At 34.9% G+C, this 23,569-nt stretch overlaps 1 protein-coding gene across 1 annotated transcript in view; it reads left to right on the top strand.

The window, feature by feature from the left end:
• EPHA6 (EPH receptor A6) overlaps positions 1-23,569 on the top strand; it is a 795,505-nt gene that overhangs the window by 537,860 nt on the left and 234,076 nt on the right. The window contains 3 exon segments of the mRNA XM_040980604.1: positions 5,424-5,532; positions 7,207-7,277; positions 17,382-17,507. Coding sequence (XP_040836538.1) covers positions 5,424-5,532; positions 7,207-7,277; positions 17,382-17,507 — 306 coding nt within the window.

The raw sequence follows: 23,569 nt of genomic DNA, 5'->3' as shown, positions 1-23,569 counted from the left end.
CATTTTCTGAAAAACATACAATTCCTGCTAATTCCCTTCTTGAACAGGAACAATTGTCAGCTGTGTTTCCATCTAGTTGAGCATTCACTAATCAGAGTTGAAAGCAGACCCTCTTGCAATTCTCTATTTTATTTCTGTTGTTACAAGTATTTTTCCTATTGGTACATGGCACCAAGCATTGAATGAATGTTAATAAATGTCTTTTAGTGCAATACCATATTGATAATTTTTTATTACTTACCTCTTTGCATCTCTCTCCATCTCTGTGTGAGAGACACACAAACATATATATACTCATAAATAAACACACACCCACACACATAAGTGAAAGGTTATATAAAATATGAAGAAAATGACTCTAAAGCTGTAGAAAAAAAGAGGCAAAATAAGGAATGATACCATGCTTTCAAAACCAGTAAGCCTAAATAATAATAGCATCTAAGGTGCTGTAAGATAACATTTGTTTAGGAGAAACATTTCCTTAGCCTTCTCTTTGTATCTCAAACTCTTCTCTTTGTGCATATGTTGCTGCAGTTAATCACATTAATTACTCTATATGTGTGCATCTCTGTGTGAATACACTTCATTCTCATAAGGTTAAACCAAGCTTGGCTATAGTAAATGATCTGAACAGAGAATTTTCCTGTACTAGCTACCAGTAAATCTTAAAATTATTTTGCTGTCTGCTGCCAACCATTATTTGGTTGAGATATATGTTGTGCAAAAAGAATCACTTTGATGAAAAGATGAAGACAGTTTACATCACTGGGAAGCATTTTTGAAAAAAAAAATCATGTACCTGCTGTCTTAATAACTTTAGAAAGATGTTCAAAACAGAAAAGAGTTAACATTAAAGCAATCACACAGAATACAAATAACAGATTTTACTTTGAATGTAAATATAAACTAGAATAATCTTGATTACTGAGACACAAAATCATATGTTTCCATAGAAGAAAAATCTTTGGTTAAAAATAGCCAAATTGCTTTTCTCTCACACTTCCCTAAGACATGAAGTCTATTTTTTAAATGTTTGGATTCCAAGTAACAAGCTTTTCATTTTCCTTTTTTTAAGATAGAAAAAGCTAAAGCAAACCTCACTTCATAAAGTCATCCCAGCTGATGCCAAACCCTGGCTGGGTGCTGAATTCTAGCTCAGTAACTTTGCAGCTCTTTGGATAATTGCTTTCTCTGAAGGAAGTGTACATATCTCCAACAATAAAATGAAATGTTTTACTTTAATGCACTATTATTTCTAAGTGTGCAATCCCATCCCATTTAACAAGGAACAATTTCAATCAGCTAATCACAAATATATTTTTATCATGAATTTTATTTTGGTTCTTTTCATATTCCTATTTTTTATTTTGAATTTTATGGTACAATTCCATATGGCCTAGGATTTCCCTATTACCTTCTGAAATTCCCACCCCCTGAATGATTTTCTCCATCTTATTGCAATAGGATAGTCCTACAAGTTTGTGCTGTGTAGCTGCTACTTACATGAATAAGTAATAGATTGTCTTCCTCAAAACTGATTAAAACCAAGTTTCTCTGGATGGAAAATAATGATTAATAGTACAGATAAGCCTATGTAACACAGGAACCTGTAACTCTTCATTATGTGTTTTCACAGCATCACAGTATCCGTTTGGTAGAGAGCATATGTTATCTAGATGTTCAAATAAACCAAGTCAATAAAGGCTTTTGCAAAGAACATCTCCTTCTACCTCCTTTCTCCAGCACTTTATATCTTATAGTTTCTAAACTTATCAGCTGACATGTTGCTACTGGTGTTTTTATTGTCTTCCAATGTCTTGCAATTTCCCTTTTATAACAATTATATTCATAATTTTAATCAACATGTCTTCCTGACTTAACTAGTTATAAATCTATCAGCATAGTAACTGTGTCTCATTCATTCATCACTATAACCCCCAATGTCCACCTGAGTGCCTGACAGAGCAATTGCTCAATAAATATTTATTGAGTGAAACATTAAGTTCTTAGCCTTAGACCCATATTTCCAATCTGAGTCTACTCAACCTGATAAAATGTAAAAGTCTGAATTTCCTATCAGCTCTCATCTTCTAGGAAACATTGTCTTCAGTGAGCAGAATAATTGGAATCATCTGATCAAATTGGTGTTGTGTACACTGTCTTCACGTATAATGCATAGCTGCTTTCAGGCAAATGTTCGTCAGACATTAAGGGAAGGTGGACATGTGACTAATGTCACTTTTGTTACCAGAATCATCCAGTCCCAGTAAACATTCTCTTACTCAAACCCCATTGTTCTCTAGCACTCATAACAAAGTACCAGAAACAAGGGAACTTTAAGAAACAATCACGGTTCTGGAGACCAAAAGCTCGTTCTCTCAAAGGCTCAAATGAAGCACCCCTCTTTGCACCTTCCAGCTTCTTTTATCCTGGATGTTCATTTGCCTGTGACTGGCGAATGCTGATGTCTGATTCTATCTTTATATCCCTACCTCTTGTTTATCCTCTGGTCTTCTCTCTCTTACAAAAATACTGAAATTGACACAACCAAGTTAACTGTGATCACGAACCTTAACCTGAAAATTCAACCCACTACGGACACCACAGTGAATTACATCTCTGTTTTGTAGAATTCACAGTCCAGTTAAAGAGATAAATTAACAGAATAGTAATTTCAATGAAATACACAAATTTTTGTAGAACTAATTTTTAAGACTCTAACAGGAATATCTGTGGAATCAATCAAATCTCAAAAGCAAACAAACAAAATGCTTCACAAATGATGTGATGAGCATGAAGGAGGAGTGACTGGGAAGTGACCATAAGAGAAAGAGTTCAGGTCATGCAAAGAAGTGGAGCAATGTCAGTCTGGTCGGAGGATGCTGAGATGAAGCTAGTGTGGAGACTTACATATTTATGTATTTTATTCATCAAGGAGAAGTATTTGGATTCCTCATATAGAGGTTAAATGAGTAATTTTACATTAATACACATTTTAAAGTGTCACAAGTTAATAGTCTAATATCCACTTAAAATCACAAAGTTCATAAATCAGTGAGATCATAGGTATATAAGAAAATAAATATTACTAAAGCTGTCATTTTATTGTTTATTATCTAATTTAATCTGATTATCCATACTTAATTTCATCTTTTCCTCATTTCAACTTTAAATACATCTCCCAATAAATTGCTGCCTATGTGTGTACTGTGCAATTATATGTTTTGTGTTCTTAACTCTTAAAATATATATTTACAAAGCAGGCAAGTATCAATAAATATTGTTTTATTTTCTCTTTATTGTCAAAAAGCTAATGTTATTTTCCATATCTATTTCTTATAATTTGGTTTTTAAAATAATTTTCAATGAGGAAATGTGACATTTCCATATCAGTGCTATTTTAAAGATTAGAAAATTCAGGCAAGATAAAATAAAAGACCTTCTGTACATCATTTATTGATGAAAATGCAGTTACTTAGCTTGTCTCTGCACAGATTATCAGCTGAAACTTGGCAATGTAATAGATTGCCTGAAAATATCTTGATCAAATCAGAGTGAGAAGAATCTAATTCCAGGGTATAATAAATTTCTCTTGCTGAAAGCTGAACATAAATGACTTATATTTTTATATAAATTTATATTTCTTGAAAAGTATCTTTAATGCTGTGACTATTTTTTTTCTGTGAACAACAGCATTTCAGCTGCGTATATTCTCTAACAGCTATGATGTCTGAGAAGGATGCTGTTACTCTGCGTAGTATACTACATGCTTTGTTCCCAGAGAAAAACTTACTTCTATGTGAGCATTCGAGTACTTAAGTTTAATACATTATTAGAATGAAAATTATGCATTTTTAGTTATTTACTCTTTTTTATTCACTAGGCTTCCTATAACAAATAAGATTGATGTTTATTGAAATTAAAATAAAAACTGAGTTTTATTCATGTTAAGGAATTCTGAACAGATCAATTGAAATAATTGTTAGAATATTAATGTTTAAGTGAATTATTGTGTGTTGTAATGTAAGAAAAAGCAATGAAACAAAACCCAGAAACCTAAATTCTGTTCACAGCTCTGAGAGCATAAGCAAAGTTCCTTAATTTGTCCATTTTGTATTTTGTAGCTTTTTTTTTTACCTCTATTGTTAAACAAAGTGCGATCTCTTCTAATAAAAATAGTTTCTGATGGAACAGAGTATGAGGCATGCTAATGATTTACTTGAAATTATATAAAATTTAATTTATATTTTCTTTCTTTAAAAGCAAAGCATGCAGCCCTAGCATTTTAAAGATACAGCTTTTGTCAAAGAATCATGCTGTGGCTATACTATCTGGTCTTGTCTCTTAAAAAACAAGGGGAGGAAAGTTTTTAAATATCAGTTTTCCAATTACTGATAAAGCATCTAACCACCTACCATGAATATTCTTGGATTGACAAAATGGAGAATTATAACTTTAATACTTGAGTTAAGGTCTGTGAAACACAAAGAAGGACACTCTTAAAAGGAATCAATAGGGCCAGGCATGGTGATCTAGTGGCTAAAGTCTTGCACACACCGGGAATCCATATGGGCACTGGTTCTAATCTTAGTGCCCCACCTTCCACCCAGCTGCCTGCCTGTGGCCTGGGAAAGCAGTAGATGACAGTCTAAAGGCTTGGGACCTTGCACCTGCATGGAAGACCCAGAAGAAGCTCCTGGCTTCGAATTGGCTCAGTTCTGGCCATTGCCACTGGAGTAAGTCAGTGGATGGAAGATGGGGAGGAAATCAGCAGATGGAAGATCTTCCTCTCTGTCTCTCCCCTTCTCTGTATATCTGACTTTCCAATTAAAAAAAGAAGAAAAATTGAGTATTTTTTTAAAAATAAAGGAATCTCCAAGTAGCGTTTTGTGGATACAAACATCAAAATAATCTATAAAGCCTGAGCTATCAGTCAATTATAAAGGGGGGAAAAATGAACAAGTGTGATTAGCAACAAAATGTGTTAGTCCACCTGTTGATGGAATTCTGCATCACACAATCTTCAGTTGTCGGATGCAAGAATGCATCCAGTTTATGATATTTTGTCAGGAATAAGAAAGGTTTCTATTGTGGTTAGTGTCTAAACTCTGTGGACTTAAGCAATTCTCATTTATTTTAGATTTGTATTCTGTATCCCAAAATATAAAGCACAGGTCAAATATGTTAAGTTTGGTATCCATTACTCTCATTTCAGGTATAAGAAGTTACTTTTAAATGTTCATAGAAACTGTGATTTTAAAATGTTTATTATTGTGCATATCCTTTAACAATCACATATAGTTTTTGCTTAATGTACACATATGTGAACTTTCTGAAGACTCCTTAACTACTAAGTTATAGCAGAAATGTGATAGGGAAGTTTCACAATAGCTGAATCTAATAGTATTGGGCCTGTGTTTCAGCTTCAGACATGGCAGCAGAACAAGGGCAGATTCTTGTGATAGCCACAGCAGCTGTCGGGGGATTCACCCTCCTCGTCATCCTCACCTTATTCTTCTTGATCACTGGAAGGTAACTACAAAATGCCAGTTTATTACTTACATTGATGGATAACCATACTTTCTATTCACTGTGTATCAAAATGCGTTTGGTGCAGCAAAATACGCCTACAATGGATAGGAATCTTGGCAGATTCTGCTTTGATAGTGAACGTCATACCATAGCATAACCACCAGCACCAGTTCCTTATATCAGCAGGTTCCCACCTGTGGATGCTTACAAAGACTGGATAAAAGCATTTTGAAAGCTGTGAGGATAAGTTCATATTCAATAAGTTACTTGAAATTTTCATTTATTATAATAATAATAATACTATACCTTGTAAATTTTTTTCTTTAGTAGTACTAATACTATAACTTGAAAGATTATTTTTCCTGGAAAATAGATGGTTTAATGGAAACGTATAGCACTTTCTATAAAAACTTGTAAACATACTATCATATAAATGTGCTTCTTTAATCAATTAAATAGTGAAATTCCATATTAGAATTACATCGTTGGCTTTTCAAGACAAGTTTTTCTTCATCTTGGAGTAATATGGATCAAAATGTTAAGTATTAATCAATTTAAATTTGAAAGATTGAAACTTGAGCAGCTGGTCAATGTGTTTCATCCATCTAAATAGTAATTTTCTGTGTTTTTTTGTGTAGATTTAGAATGATGACATATATTGAAATCAGCTATTCATTTTAATGCAGTTATATCCAATGATAAGAGGAAGGTACAAGTAATACCAAAATTTAATTGATTTTAATATGTTTGAAATTATTTAAAGGAATGTGTCAGTTTTCTTTGTGTTTGTATATGTACACAACTTTGGTAAGACATCACAAATATGTACTTATAATTCCTATGGATAGAAAAATATTCTTTCTAAATGAAAGTCACGAAAAGATTCCATGAGTCTTCTTCATAATCTGAAACATACATTTGTTGCAAAATACTTCCATACTGTCTTCAACTCAAATACAGAGCCACCACCAAAAAATCACTGATTTATGATAAGGAGCAGAAATAATAAACATTTGCCTTCAAGCACAGTGGTTCAGTGAACTGTAAACACCCTTTGTTCTGTTTTTAAATCTTGTAAAACACTTATATTTTATTCAAATCCATTTATAAATTCCATAGGATAGGCATATAAAATCGCTATCTATATTTTGATAGCAAATTTAAAGCTATATATATGTGTGTATATATACATACACACACGCATATATTTATATTACATCTATATTAATGAATTGATACATTCTTGAATGGTAGTCAGTTAATTCTGAGTCACTGAAAAAATACAGCTGCTGTCTGAAAGAATGTAGTAGTTTTACTAGTCACAGAGTTACATATCATGCTAGTTAGCATTAAAATGGAAAATAATTGTCTAAATTTCTGAGATTCTGATTCAGAAGAATCTGGGATTCTGATTTTGAATTTTTTTGACCAAAAAAAACTGACATAAGAAAGTAACAGTATCAAAAGTGGCACAAAAGATGTCAAGTTTATGTATTCTGAGTCCTGTAGCTTAGAGCAACCTGCCAGAATCCTTCTATAGTACATTTTCACATTATAAAGATATTATTAAAGTTATCTTTATGAAAAAAAATTGTCTATGGATGAAGTATATTTTAATTGATTTTAGTTCTTCTCCTGCACAGTTCTTAAAAATTTCCGCTTACCTTTTTAAAGGTGTCAGTGGTACATAAAAGCCAAAATGAAGTCAGAAGAGAAGAGAAGAAACCAGTTACAGAATGGGCATCGTAAGTAAGGCTGTGACTGCCTTCTACTAATTTGTATTGTTTCCTGGAACTTAAGGGCTTGCTTTTAAACTTGTAACCCTAGAGCGTCAAAAGGAAAAAAAGAAAACTTCAAACTTTTCAACATTAAAATTTTTGAAATGTTTCTAGGTTTGTTGGTGGAAATTGCGCCTGCTTCTCATTAAATGACATTACCTTTTCCCAGTTCTGCCTTTTGAAAACCACGACAGACTGAATTTGCTAAATATGCAAAGTTATAGCTGATTATTTCTAGATATTTACCACTCAGAATGGCCCTAAGACATGATTCAGTTTTATTTAATGGAGCATTGAACATAGAAATAGCAAGGAACCATTTTCTTCTTCTTTTTTTTTATTGTTAATAACATTGTATTATGTGATACAGTTTTATAGGCACTGGGATTTCCCCCGCCCCTCCCACACAGTACCGTAGGCTCAAGGAATTTCCCCTTCCACCTTATATATTCCCACTTGCCCCAACTGTTTTGCTCTATGTTGTTACAATAGTATTATTTCTTCAGCAACCATCAGAAGTCCATCATTCTGCTATTTAAGTGTATCATGACATTGTAGATACAGAAAATGGAAGAAATTCAGTATCCTATTGTTGAGATATATTTAACAGCTTCATTGAAGGTCCATATTTTATTCAGGAGTACAGATGCACAATTCAATGTATCTTTACTCCTTGCAATGCTAATCTTCATTATACACCTGGTTCCTCTGGATGAGGTATATACATATTCATCTATATATCTAATTTATCTTATATTTTGCATGGTGTTTGCCTTATATCAGAGAAAGCATATGATATTTGCATTTTCTGCATCGGCTTATTTCACTGAAGATAATGGTCTCTGGTTGGGACCGTTTTGTCACAACTCATAGCATTTTTTTTTTTTTTTATGTCTAAGTAGTATTCCATGGAGTAGTGTGCTGTTGTAAATACAGGATTGCAGGTCACTCTTTCCTATGCAGATTTCATTTCGTTTGGCTCTTTTCCCAGAAGTGAGATGACTGGGTCATAAGGTAGATCAAATTTCAATTGTCTTAACATTCTCCATACTGACTTGAATAGTGGCTACATTAGCCTAAGCTTTCACCAGTATTAAAGTAGAGAATCTTTCTCCCCACAGCTACTTCAGCAGCAGTTGGTAGTAGATTTCTGTATGTAGGCCAATCTTACTGGGGTTAGGTGGACCCTCAATATGGTTTTTTATTTATATTTTCCTGATAGCTAGGGAGCCTGAGCATTTTTTCACACGACATTTATTCATTTGTATTTTTTTCTTTTGAAAAATGCTTGCTCATTTCCTTTGCCCATTTCTTCACAGGGTTATTTGTATGCTGTCTTTGAGTTTCTGAAGATTTTTGTAAGTTCTAGATATTAGTCCCTTTTCTCTTGTGTAGTGTGCAAAGACTTTCTCCCACTCTGTTGGTTACTTTTTTGCTTTGTTGATCACTTCCTTTGTTGTATAGAAATTTCTTAGTTGATGTTGTCCCATTTGTTCTTTTTGGCTTTGATTGCCTATGCTTTTGGTGACTTTTCTAAGAATTATTTACCAATGCCTGTATCTTGCATAGGACTTCCTGCATTTTTTCTGAAAGTTTGATGGTTTCTGAGTGCAGATTGAAGTCCTTGCTCCATTTAGAGCTGATTTTTATAAAAGGTGACAAGTGAGGGTCTTGTTTATTACTTCTGCAACCTGCTATCCAATAGTCCAATTTGAGAAAGAAGCCAGGCTTTACCCCTAAATTATTTTCAGTTCCTTTGTGAAAGATGAGTTGGCTATACATGTGTGTGCTCCCATTTGGGATTTCTGCTCTTTTCCATTGATCTTCTCTGTTTCTGTACCAGTACCAGACATGTTTGACTACCACTCTTATGTCGTATGTTTTGAGGTCTGAAACTATGTTCCCTCCAGCTTGATTTTTATTCTTCAGGATAACTTTGGTATCTTGTATTTTCTGGATGAATGCTTATCTATTGTTGAGAAGAATGTTGGGATTTTGATTTTGACTGCATGGAATCTATATATTATTTCGGTAATGTGGATTTCTTGATTATGTTAATTCTATCGATCTAAGGAACATGGTAAATTTCTCTGTCTTTTAATGTCTTGTCTCATTTGTTTTTAAAATATATATCAATAATTAATGTATGTATATATTTTTAATTTTCATCATAGAGGTCCTCCACATCTTTAGGTTTGTTCCAAGATGTTTAAGATTCTTCTCCACTTTTTTAAAGGGGACTGTACTTTCAAAGTTCTTTCTCACTCATGGAATTATTTAAGTATACTACAGCCATTGATTTATGTTCATTGATTTTGTGTACTACAACCCTGCCAAACTCTTATGAGTTCTAGCACTCCACAAACAGGAATATTTTTAATCATTTCTTTCTGAGTTGCAATTCCTTTCATTTCTTTTTCTTTCCTAATAGCTCTAGTGGGAATTTCCAATCCTATGTTGAAAATTAGTAGTGAAAATGTACACCCTTGTCTAATTCCAGATCATGTGGAAAAGCTTCCAGTCTTTCACCGTTCAAAATGAAAGACCGTTAAATTATTCATATATTGTTTTGATTGTTATGGAATATTCCTTGAATACCTATCTTGCTTAGGGTTTTCAGCATGAAGTCATGTTGGATTTTATCAAATGGCTTCTCTTGCCCTTTTGAGATCATATAGTTTCTATTCTTCAGTTGTTGAAATGATATATAATATTTATTGATTTGCATAGTGTTGAACCATCCCTGTGTGCCAGGGATAAATCCTGCCTGGTTTGTTTGAATAATCTGTCTGAAGTATTGTTGGATTCTGTCAGCTCGTGTTTTGTTGAGGATTTTTGCAGTTATGTTAATCACAGATACTGGTCTGAAGATCTATTTCATGTGTCCATTTGGGGTTTGGCATTAAAGTGATGTTGGCTTTATAGAAAGAATTTGGAAGGACTGTCACCCTTTATATTGTTTTCGAAAAGCTTGTGGAAGATTGGGGTATGTGCTTTCTGAATTTTTTGGTAAAATTCAGCAGTATTGCATCCATACCAAGACCGTTCTTTGTTGGGAAAAAATTAATTACTGGTTCAGTCTGCATCCTGGTAACATGTTTATTTAGATTATTAATTGCCTCATGATTCAGTTTTCATAAATTATATGTGTCTGAAAATCTATCCATATCTTCCAGGTCTTCTAATTTGTACACATGCAGTTGTTTGTGGTAGTTTGTGATTATTCTATGTATGCCAGAGATATCTGTTTTATATTTCCTTTTTTGCCACTAATTCTATAAATTTGTATCTTCTCCCTCCTTTTTCTTTTTTTGACTAGTTGGGCCAGTGGGAAATCTATTTGGAATACAAAAGAACTAGCTCTTTGATCTGCTGGTCTTCTTTACTATTCTTTTGATCTCTATTTGGTTTTTTTCCTCTCTGGTTTTGATTATTTCCTTTTTTCTGCAAATATTGGAATTATTTTGCTGTTGTTTTTCTGGATCCTTCAGACGTATGACTAGCCTATTTGCTCTGGGGCCTTTCTGGTTTCTTGACATTGGCACCAATTGACATGAAGTTTCCTCTTGACACTGCCTTGATTGTGCACACAATTTGTGGTATGTTGTATTGATGCCTCCATTTATTTCAAGAATTTTTAAATTTCCTTTTTATTTGTCCTATAACCAATTGTTCATTTAACAACAAATTGCTCAGTTTCCAAATATTTACAATATTTCTTCTTCCTCTTCTTCTTCTTCCTCCTCTTCTTTTCTTCTTCCTCTTCTTTTTTTTTTTTTCTTTTTTTTTTTTACTTGTTACTCTCCATTTTAACTCCATGATGGTCAGAGAACCATGCTATGGTTCCAACTTTTTAAAAATTTGCTGAAAATTGTTTTATATCCTGTAATATGAACAATGCTGAAGAAGGTTCCATGTACTGATAGAAAAGTGTATTTATAAGATGAAAGGTTCTGTAGATAATGATTCAGTCCATTTATTTTATTGTCTGGGTGAGCTCTATTTTTTCATTGTTCAGTTTGTCTCATTGATCTACCCACTGAGGCTTCTGGATTATTGAAATCCACCATTATTGTACTAGAGTTTATCACTCCCTTCAAACCCAGTAATATCTGTTTTATGTAGCTAGAAACACTGGCATTTGGTGTCTGTGCATTTATTATGGTGACTTCTTCTTGCTGAGTGGATCCCATAATTATTATGCAATATCATTATCTCTTTTAATGTTTTTTACATCAAAGTCTATAATATCTGATAAAAGAATGGCTACATTAGCTCATTTTTCATTTCCATTGTTCTGGACTATCTCTTTCCATTCTTTCACTTTCAGTTTTCATATATCTTTGTTGGTTAGATTTGTCTATTATAAGCAACAGATAGATGTATTATCTGATTGATGAGTTTAAGCCATTTACATTTTGAGGTAGTGATTTGATCCTATCATTTTAGCAATGGGTCGTTCACTGTTTGATTTACTCTTCTTTTGTTATGTGATTGGGACATATTGCATGTTTGGTTGTGGTAGGTTCTATTCCTTTTGTCTGTATCTGAAACATCTTTAAGCAATATATGTAGGGCAAGTCTAGTAGAAGCAAAATCTTTTAACTTTTGATTTTCTTGGAAATATTTTTTTCATTTTCAATGTCAAAAACTTTGCTAGATAAGTTATAATAGCCTGAGAATTTTTTTTCTTTTAGAATCTGGAATATGTCATTCTATTCTCTTCTGACCTGTGACATTTCCCCTGAGAGGTTAGCAATGAGTCTGAGTGGAATTCCTCTATAAGTTAATTGATTTTTACAGGCATATTTAAGTATCTTTTCTTTATGTTCAATTGAAGAGAGCTTGATTATGCTTTGTTGTGCTGGGGGTTACTTTTGGTCAATCCTATTGGGAGTTCTGTGCCCCACCTGTATTTCATTTCCCAGTTCTTTCTTCATATTAGGGAAGATTTCATTTATTATTTCATTGACTACATCTTTAAACCCATATTCTCTTTCTGTGACTTCTGGGACTCATATAATTCTATGTTTGGTATTTTAATGGTGACCCTTAATACCTGTATGCTTTTCTTAGCTTGACATATTCCCCTTCCAGCTTTATGACTATTTCAGTATTATTGCAGGAGATGTCTTCCAATTCTGAGATTCTTTCTTCTGTTTCTGATGAATTTCAATTTGCTGTATTTTATTCTTCATTTTTAATATTTTGGCTTGATTTTGTTCCAGTGTTGCTATTTCCTGTGTAACATAATCTTAGCTTCCTTGAACTCCTGTATGTGTTTCTTGGTGTTCTTATGAACTTAAATTTTTTTTTAATTCTTTGTCCCTCAGTTAACTCTAAAGTTGACATCAACTTTTGCTCCTTTTCTGTGTAGCCATTAAGTAACCTTATCATTGGGCCTGTGTCTCATCTTTTGCCCTTTTTCATTGCAATTCTAACTAGTCAAATCTTCTTGTCACAGCTTGTTCTTAAGCTGTGTTGTCCAAAAATTCTACAGGTTAACTTTACTGACCCCATTCAGTGCCTGGTTCTTCATTTACCATCACTCTTACCACCTCCCATAGTGAGTTTCAGTCCCAGGTACAATGCTTCTACTGTGGTCTCTGCAGCACTAGCTCTGATCTCACCACTCTTCACTCCTGTTATCCTGTGCTGTGGCTGCAACATTTCCTACTGAACCTTTTTTCTGCTCCCATTCCCAGTAATACCTGGGATTAGGGATACCAACTGCGACTATTATATTGCATACAAGGTTGTCAGTAGTCCCATTGACTGGATTTTTGTTGTTGTTTCCTCTTCTTCTTGAACCTGCTTGGCAATTAGGTCTGGGGATGGAACCCATGGAATGCCAAGTCAGTATTGTTTTCCCAGTGGGACCAGTGCAATATATTGAGCTGGAAATGAGTTCTCTCTTGGTTTAGCCCATGCACAGCTCACTGTTGTTCCTCCCAAAAGCCTTTGCCACAGTACACAAAAGAGCCCAATGTGGCATTTGTGAGTATATGGGCTGTGAAATTCACCTTGTTCCCACATCTGATTGTTCAGTCACTCTGCCTCTATTCTTGACTGGATTAAAGAAATCAGTAGGACATTCATTTCTATGGATGGGTTCATCTTCTGAGTCCGCAATAAACTCCTGTTCCCACCTAGCTGACAGTAGAGCTCCAACCACTGCTGGGATATCTGTTCGCTATAGGATCATACTTCTGTCTCTAGTGCTCCCCCATGGCCCTGGGTATCCATCCAGGCATCTGACATTGGCCTGTCCTTTCTATTTTCCAGGATTGCACCCTGTCTGCTTCACCTCACCTAATCCTTCTCCATCTGTTTAAACCTGTGCTCACCCTATTCTACCATCTTGAAAACTTAGCACTATTCTCCATTATTCCGTACTGTAAGGCTGTCATTTAGACATACAACAAATCAATTTACAATTCATTAACTCATAAAAAGGTGTAACAGCTCTTAACTGTTAGAATATTTATGAAATCCTTGGGCTGACTGCAAGGTTATCTTCATTTGAAGGATATCTTCACAAGCAAGCTGTAATTACCATTATAGTTGGTTTGATAATTGCAGCTCTCTCCTCTGCATTGCCCACATCCACCTTCATCTCCAAATTGTAAACTACTTGTCAATACAAATGCTATACCATGACACACTGGATTAACAAAAACGGGATTTTTCCTAATTCAATGAAGTATAGAGATAATGAACAATGTAACTTTTTTGGCTATTTAAATCTCTTTGATTTCAAATTGAACAAACAAAATAAAGGACTTTTCAAATTGCATCATCCGGGCCCGGCGCGGTGGCGCAAGTGGTTAAGGTCCTCAAATTGCATCATCCTCCAAGGAGGAAAAAGGACATAGAACTATTATTAGTTGATAATATTCTTTGAAATTTTTTCTAAGGCTCACAAGTTATCCCAGGAATTTGTTAAGTAGCATCTATATTATAAATACTACCCTCAGGCTTCCAGATTCTTACTCACTTCTTGATTGACCCAGACATAATTCACATTTAGTAAACTCTTCCAGATTGTGATTTTATACAGTTAAGTTTTATCTTATTGCACTTCCATAGCCAAGAGAATTCAACATCTGACATGTGATGGCATGAAAATACCTTAGACAGATTTCAGAAACCTGGGTCCAGACACCAGGACAGAGGACTCAGGTTGGGCAACCTTAAGATTCATTGTGGGACATTTGGTCTTGAGATGCAGAGAGAAAAGGTGCTCTTAAAGTATTTACTATCCATTATCTAAGCAGTAATTTAGCATAAACTAAACCAGATGGGCTTAGCAAGAAGCAATGCAAATAACTTGAGGCAGACAAGGAGACAACATAGATAAAAAGCTTATTTTTAAGAAGACAGGAATAGCTTAAATCAGTAACCAAATATACTAAGTGGAAATTCAGTTAGGTTGATTATTTTCTTGTACTGTGTTTACAAGAAAAACAAAATATTAACTAGTAAATTTATGCTGTAGAGATATGCATCACCTTTTATAATTTGCTTAAACATTAAAACCCTGTAATGGTTTATAACTAATACTCACTGTGTCTAATGCAATGACTACACACACACATACACACAAACTTTATATAAATATAAATATATATAATGTAAGTTACTACCAAGTCTAGATTTGAGTATTTTCCAGAAACCAGTCTTAAAGCATGTATCTTATTTAAATTAGAAAATAACATATGAAATGCTAGATAACTTTCTGTCATCCTTCCCCCAGCCCCTAAATTTTGGGAAATGTGGAAGAACACAGCATTTCAGAATAGTATTAGGCACTATGCACTTGGAAATATACTTTTCTGGTGCTGTTTTGAGAAATGAGTTTTCTCATTGCTACATATCAAGCAACATAGCAAGTATAATGAATGAAAACAATGGGATAGAAAAACTAGTGAAGCAAGTCATTGATAATACTAGATATTTGATAACCTTATCTAAACCTCACCAAATTTTCATTTACTTTTTTCTTGGAGCAGTATTGCAGCACAGCTGGTTATATTGCTGACTATATCCCACATCGAAGTTCTGGTTCAAGTTCTCGGCTACACCTCTTCCAGTCCAGCTCCCAATTACTGTGACTGCTGAGCAAGTGGAAGATGGTCTGAGTACTTCCATCTCTGCCATCCACTGGGGAGACCGAGATGGAATTCCTGCACCCTATGTTCAGTCTCGTTCATTCCCTGGCTGTTACGTACATTTAAAAAGTCAATCTTCCCCCAACCTTTCTTTCTCTCTCTCTTTCTCTGCCTCTCTTATTCTCTCCCTCCCTTCCTCCTCCTCAGATTTTTTAAAAAGATTTATTTATTTTTATTACAAAGTCAGGTATACAGAGAGGAGGAGAGATAGAGAGGAAGATCTTCCGTCCAATGATTCACTCTCCAAGTGACCGCAACGGTCGATGCTGTGCCGATCCGAAGCCAGGATCCAGGAGCTTCCTCAAGGTCTCCCACACGGGTGTAGGGTCCTGAGGCTTTGAGCCATCCTCGACTGCTTTCCCAGGCCATAAGCAGGGATCTGGATGGGAAGTGGAGCTGCTGGGATTAGAATCGGCACCCATTTGGGATCCTGGCACATTCAAGGTGAGGACTTTAGCCACTAGACCATGTTGCCAGACCCCCCTCTCAGATTTTTAAATAAATAAAATAAATCCTTTCAAAAGAGCTATTCTTCTAAGGGTATTTTCTAAGGATTTTTGGACAATAATTAACTAACTATAGCATGGCAACAAAACCAAGTATTATCTATTCTGCCAAAAATTTAACATTGATATTTTTAAATCCCTAATAATCTATATGCAGTAAAGCTTATTGCATGCTTTTTACCTGTAAAACCATATATGACATTTTAAAAATGATACAAAGATACATAAGAAATCATATCACACATTCCAGGAGCTATCAGTCTAAAATGAAAAACAAATATCAATAAGTAAAATGGAGAGATATAGAAAGGCAATTTGTAACTACATCCCAGTCTCAAAAATGATGATAAAGTCATAAATTTATATTTTCCAGACATGCCTATTTAATATCCCACTACCTGTGAACTACAAATACTTGCTTTCCAAGCAAACCCACAGCTAAATGCCCAATGACCTTCAATCTTTGATTCCTGTTCTTTTCATCATGACAATGAATCCGTTAGGGGCCATAAACTGTCCAGCTATGGGAATAACTATATAAACATAAAAATATGCTGTTTATACTGATCTTCCCTCTCTTTGGGCCATGGAGTCTGCTCTTTACTGCTTAAAAATCCCTGGAATAGTAAAGACCACAGCCTTGGAAGAGGTCCAGAAAATCCCAGTTCTGTACAGTGGAAGTCCAGGAGAGGCTTCGAAAGGACTTGTTTTGAGGAAGGACTATGCCTCATTTCCCCTTTGTCTTAACTTAATATGACATGTAAGGAGCTTTGAGTGGATGGCTTAGTTGATTAAACTTTCTGCAGAAACATACAGATATATCTCCTAGAAGTTATTTTCTTCTCTATGAAATCACAAAGGCATTTTACATGAACTGCTTTGTAAATAAAATTTGATTCCAAGTAGTACAAGATCTGGTGGGGCAATGGGAGAAAAAAAAAAAAAAGGAGAATTTAAATAACTCACAAGTTTGATTAACTCAATATGTCTTTTTTTTTTTTTTTAAGATTCACGTACTTGTTTGAAAGTCAAAGGAGGACAAAGAGAGAGAGAGAGAGAGAAAGATCTTTCATCTTTTTTTCACTCCAGGTGGCCACAATGACCACAGTTTGGCCAGGCCTTAGCCAAGAGCTGCTTCCTGTCTCCCACATGGTGACAGGGTCCTAAGTACATGAACCATATGCTGATTTGTTTCCCAGGCCGTCAAAAGGGAGCTGAATTGGAAACTGAGCAGCCAGATACAACTGTCCTCAATAGGATATGCTGATAATGCAGGAGGCAGCTTTGCACACTATCTCACAATTCCATGTTATTCTGCATTTTAAATATGTGCAAGAGGTAGGACTACTAAATACCTTTGAACTAAGTCAAATATTGTTTTTTGTATGTTTCAGTACGCTTCCCAGGAGTTAAAACTTACATTGACCCTGATACGTATGAAGACCCATCCCTCGCAGTCCATGAATTTGCAAAGGAGATTGATCCTTCAAGAATCCGCATTGAGAGAGTCATTGGAGCAGGTAAATGTCAAATCTATGCTTTTGAGCATATGATTCCTTAAAAGCTTCATAACTAACTGTTTTATCAGCATAATATTTTAAATCACAGCAGTTTTAGTCACTAAAATTTCAAGATGAGAACTAAAATTACATTTGCTATGTCATTTCAAAGAAGCAAAGCAATCATCCATGTCATTCTCAATGAGAGCATTCCCAAAAGTGATTTTTAGCATTCTGTAGTCTTCTTGCATAATGAAGACTGGTTATATTTAGCTATAATGCTTAATAAAATTTGTTTTGAAAATGAAATTTTTATAAGATTAATATATATTTGGTTAAGCCCCAATTTTAATAGATATGTTATAATAAATATTTATAGTGATGACCTTGAGTCTCTGTAATACCTAGGAGTGTTCTGAAAGCCATTGAAGATACAGTTTGACTCAAAATAGCTTTATTACACTTTAATGCAAATTAGAAATCCCTCCTATGTAGAATTTTCTGATGCTCAGATTCTTTTATTATGCAACAATTCTGGAAAAATGCAAACGTATAAAAAGGGATACAAGGATTACATAGTCCATGCTGGCATAGGAGCTACCATTCAAGAGCTTTACATAAGGCTCCAGGTTCTTTCTGCTCTGTGCTCTATCTTCCCCCAGTATCTGCCTCTGGATTTTCAAATCTAGGAGGCCAGCACTTGGGTCTTTCAGTCTGTGAGAAGACAAAGGAAAGAGTTAACATAGTTTTTGTTTTTGTCAAGGCAATAACCTGGATATTACACGTTAGTAATTCCCATCTCAAAAAGCATCTAAATGTCATATCAGAGTATAATATTTCCCTCACTCCACCCCTAAACTGAAAAGGAAATCTAATACTGATGAATGCTCAAAGGAACTCCATGTAAACAAGGATTTATCAGGGCAACATATATCCAGGATTCTAAACTGAGTGAATACATGATGTGATCACAGCACAGCAGCACGATTTTTCTACACAAAGCAACAATGAGGGAGAGGTTTTATACATTTGCCAATCTAATAGGGATATGAGGTACAAGCTTGCTTTTACAGTATCCCTTTATGTTTTCTTTAGGAGCTAACCTCGCAGGTATTCTGCTGTTTTTCTTAAAGTTATGGGGAAGACTTGTGATAGCATTTAAGCTTATAATCTCAAAATGAAGCCACAAGGACCAGCAAGTACTTATTGTACCTCTCAGGTAGAGATACCCATAAAAATGGAAACACAAGACTCGAGGGCACTACTATGATTTTCAATCACACAGTCGTCAAAATAGAATAAAATGCTCACAATCGTGAATGAGTTTGGAAATACGGTTGCTATCAGGGCAGCCATGTTTGCAGTTAAAACGCAGAAGAGAACTACTGGATCCTGACGTTTCTTTGAAGTGTTGAGTAGGATGTGTATATTTTCGAGAGAACATAACAGATGCAGGCACAGCCATTCCAGCCATGTGCCTATTGTCTTTGCAAAGGAATAAGAATGCAGTTGCTTACCCTTCATCTCTTTTAAAACTACTCTTTCCCCAAGAGGATAGATTATAAAATATTCAAGATTCTGTACCAAAGGACAGTATAAGCTTCCTTATTTAAATAGCTAAGAATTTGAAAGTGGCAGAACATTAATTCAACTTCATGGCTCAGCTAAACTCAAAAATGTACATGAGTGCACAGATCCCATGTCCATGAAGCATAACATATTTTCACAAGTACCCTTAGAACTACTTCAAGAATTCTGGAAACCTGAGGGAGTCCTCCCTAATTTCATTCCATTCCTTATGCACAAGGATTATCTACTCCGCCCACCCATAGCATGTCCGCTCTGAAATTTGATGCAAGGATCCTCTATACCTAACTATAATGCTCTCAGCCAAATAATGAAGGACCTGGAATGGAACCAGATTCCCTGTCCTTTCCTGCTGCACACAAAGTATGTCTGCATTCATATCTGAAAAGAGTGATTGCATGGGATTTGGTTTTAGAGTTCCTTTACGTAAGGCAGCAGAGCAATCTAGATGCAAGAGGTTGAATGATCTCAGCTCCATGCTAAATTTGGCTCTCTCCTGGTCCAAGAGAGAAAGAAGGATGTGTTCTGTTAGACAGCATTACTCAATGCTAACAACATAAGAAGTATTCCTGTGATAGTCATCTGTGTGTAACTTGAATCTTACTGTCTGAAATCATAATGTTAATAAATAAAATCAAGTAGCTAATGAAGTATACACAAATTAAATTTCCTTTACTTTTTGTGGGGTTTTTTTTCAGCTGACATATAAATTTTCTCTTTAAAAAAATACAATAAAGGTGGCCAAAATAAACAGTACTCTTGAGGAAACTATTTTAATATCATTTCACCTATTATGACAGAAATCTCATTAGTTATACTGAGGTTTCTTTCATGATCAAAGGAGAGCTAAACCTGTGTAGTAGTCAGTCCTACACAACTGTAAAACTCTGTTTTATCTTTGACTATGTTTCAAATTGCACATTAAAATTTCCTTTATTATTTTGAGATACAGTTGTACACTAATCTTCCCCTCTTCATGCTTTTTGCCAGTTTGCTCTATTAATTAACTTCTTTAAATCATTTTCTAAAATTCATTTTCTAAAATTCAATTTTATCAGTTTTCAATGGAAAACTGGTAAAAATAATTTCCCACTAAATTAGCTTAGAAAAAAAAAATTTGTTCAGAAAATTGTGAAACAGCTATTAGTTATGTAACATCTGTTACATATTTGCATAATTAGTTATTTGTGCTGCTTTAAATTCCAAAAACTTCGAGTGTTTCATGTTTTCTCTCCCATTCCCCACTTATTGGCTGATTTTTTTTTCTCAAATTCCATTTCTTCATCGTTTTTATGTATCAGGAAGTCCTCTTTGGAACATGAGCATAAATAAGGACTGAAGTGGACTAAGTCAAGGGTCGGTCCTGCTAGTGAGCTGCAGGAGATGGAAGAGCCCATACACAAGGTGTGACAGTTGTCAGGTAGGAATTCAAGTAGGATGAAATACTGACAGTAGAAATGGAGAGGAGTGCAGAAATTTTCAACTCATTGCTAGGAAAAAAAATGTGTAAGACATGCTCTTTTTAGCAAAACCATACTTGGGAATGTTTTCCAACTTTCTAACTGGGAGGTACAATACATCATTATTAACTATTTCTTACTATTTTCAGAAAGGAAGGAACCAGTGATCTCATGCCATATCTCACCCTTAACATCATACTCATTGAAGAATGATTTTTTTAGGCCACTAGTATTAACTTATAAAAGGTGATGTACAAATTAGGCTTTTTATGCATCGTGTAACTGTTTGTCAAAGCTGAATTCAGCTGATCTACAGTCTCTGCCATGAGAAAGCCCCTACTAGAAAGCCTAATTTATCTGTCTGTATATTCTTAATATTCCCTATCTTGTATTGTAAATTCCACTGGTTTTTCTATGAGTTTTTCAGGCCATTTTTTGTATATCACTGTCCTGTTTAATAGTGGCAGCTTATCTTTGTTCATCAATACAGGTCTGGATTTCCATGAAAATGCACATTTCCATTTAAATGAGGTGAGCAGCTCAGTTGCACAGGAGGCTATCAAGATCATCTATTTCCTTTGACTTTTTTTTTTTTTTGCATCATAAAATGAAAAACTGTGGGCAGAAGACTGTTAAACAGAAATTCCCAGGCTAAAAAAAGCAAATCCAGATTAAAGAAGAGTCATTATTTTGTTCATATCTTAAGAGATAATGAGAAAATTGGTAAACTAAATTTCAATAATGATCTGGAAAAGGTCATTGAAAGGCTGTCCCCTTTTCAGGACAGTGCTGAACCAAAAACTATTATAACAGAAACTTTCCTAGCAGAGTTTCTATAATTTTGAAACATTATTCCTTTGCAAAAAAAAAATCATTCTTGTGTCTGTAAGCCCATAGGGCATCCTTCTCAGATTTAACTTTTCCCTGTTCCCGTAGTTAGAGTGGAAATGTGTAATATCTTCCTGTCATTCATATTCTATTCCTTTATCTGTACAAAACTCATTATTTCCTCCACTATCAGTCTTTTCTTCTCCTAGCTTAGTGTCACCGTATATATATTTATCTCTTACTCGAATAGTTAGGAAATTTTTAACTGTTCGTTTCTCAACCATGGCCTGCAAGTAAAACAAAGTCAAAAAGACAACAAAAAATACATATAAAAAGTGTATATCAATACAGTGCTTTATTCAGCTTAAAACTTTCTGCTGATATTACTGTCTTACTAAAGGTTGGTTGGCCTTGATATGAGAAGGCAAAATGATAACTTTCTGTGCACTTCCTCGTTACCCTGGCCCCCTCACCCCCACCAGTCAGTTCTTTCTACCCTAGAAGCTACTCTCTCAAAGAAATTTTCTTAAAGAAAGTTTTTTCATTCCCCTTTACTGTTTCTGTTCATCTTTTGTATTTGTATTATAGGAACTACTTTGAAAAAAGTTCACAAAAAACATAATTAAAAAACAAGTTTCCTAGTGCAAAAAAAAAAAAAAAACCTTGATTTCAGGATTTCAGTGGATTTTTTTCATAATACAATGATTCAAGAACTTTTTGAAGATTCTAAGCTTTCTTGCAACATAACAGGGAGAAATTTAGGGAGGAATCTATATGGGGCTTCACAGTTCTCTTTTATTTTTTTTTTTCCTTGGGCCTGGCGTGGTGGCCTAGCAGCTAAAGTCCTCACCTTGAATGCATCAGGATCCTATGTGGCCAACGGTTCTAATCCCGGCAGCTCCACTTTGCATCCAGCTCCCTGTTTGTGGCCTGGGAAAGCAGTCAAACACGGCCCAAAGCTTTGGGACCCTGCACCTGCATAGGAAACCTGGAGGAAGCTCCTGGCTCGTGGCACCTGGCTTCAGATCAGCACAGCACAGGCCATTGCAGCTATTTGGGGAGTGAATCAGCAGACGGAAGATCTTCCGCTCAGTCTCTGCTCCTCTCTGTATACCTGATTTTGCAATGAAATAAAATAAATCTTCAAAAAAGTTGAAAATCAGAATTTACGGAGAGAAGAGACATAGAAAAATTATCTTCCATCGGCTAATTCACTCCACAAATAGCCACAATGGGCAGAGCTGAGCCGATTCAAAGCGGGAAGCCAGGAGCTTCTTCCCTGTCTTCCACACAGGTACAGGGTCCAAGGCTTTGGGCCATCCTCTACTGGTTTTCCAGGCTACAAGATGGGAGCTAGTTGGAAAACAGGGCAGCCGAGACAAGAACTAGTACCCAGGTAAGATCCCCGTGCGTACAAGGACTTTGGCTACCAGGCTCATGCGCTGGGCTACAAGAAACTTTGGTTTGTAGCCCATTTTCTTTGTACTTATATTATGTCATCTTCTAAGATAAGTTTTGATAATAATTCATAAAGGATTAAAGATAGGGATCATATATCTTTTATAGTCTTGAAAATTTCATTGAATAACTAATAGAGTGATATAAAAAACAATAGATCTGGCAAGACTTTTGTGCCTTCTGTTTAAAAAGTCCATAGCATTCTATAGCATGTGATAAAATACTGTTTTTTTATTCTCCATGAGTATTTATGATACAAATAAAAATGACTCAGATTGAAGCTAGACAGATTCAGATTTGAATCATAGCATTGCTACTCACACACTGTGACATTCAGCAACTTAATAATCATTTAGAAATTTTGTTTGCTCACCTATAAATTGATTTATAATGACATCCATCTCATGGTATTAACGGAAGGAATAGAGATGACATATGTTGAGGATCTGTTGCATGTTAGACATCCAATCAAAAAATGGAAATGTACTATTAGATTAAACCTAAATATTGTTGAATCATGTAGTTTTGATGGCTGAGTCAGATGACACTCATTGACCATCCCTCAAAATATCTCAGGACACTGAGTATCTGGATACAAGCAGTTTGACAGTGAGGTAAATGGGAAAATATTTATAATTTTTACAGTTAGCTAAATATTGGAAAATGAGATGAGGTTTTACTTTTTGAGGAATCTGTTAGTACCTTATTCTCAGACCCACAGTAAAAACATGATAATACAACTCAATTCTC

The sequence above is a fragment of the Ochotona curzoniae genome, unplaced genomic scaffold (genome assembly GCF_017591425.1).
Source record: "Ochotona curzoniae isolate NIBS_2020 unplaced genomic scaffold, NIBS_Ocur_1.0 contig_3498, whole genome shotgun sequence".
NCBI lineage: Eukaryota > Metazoa > Chordata > Mammalia > Lagomorpha > Ochotonidae > Ochotona > Ochotona curzoniae.
This window is presented reverse-complemented; position numbering and strand designations above follow the sequence as displayed.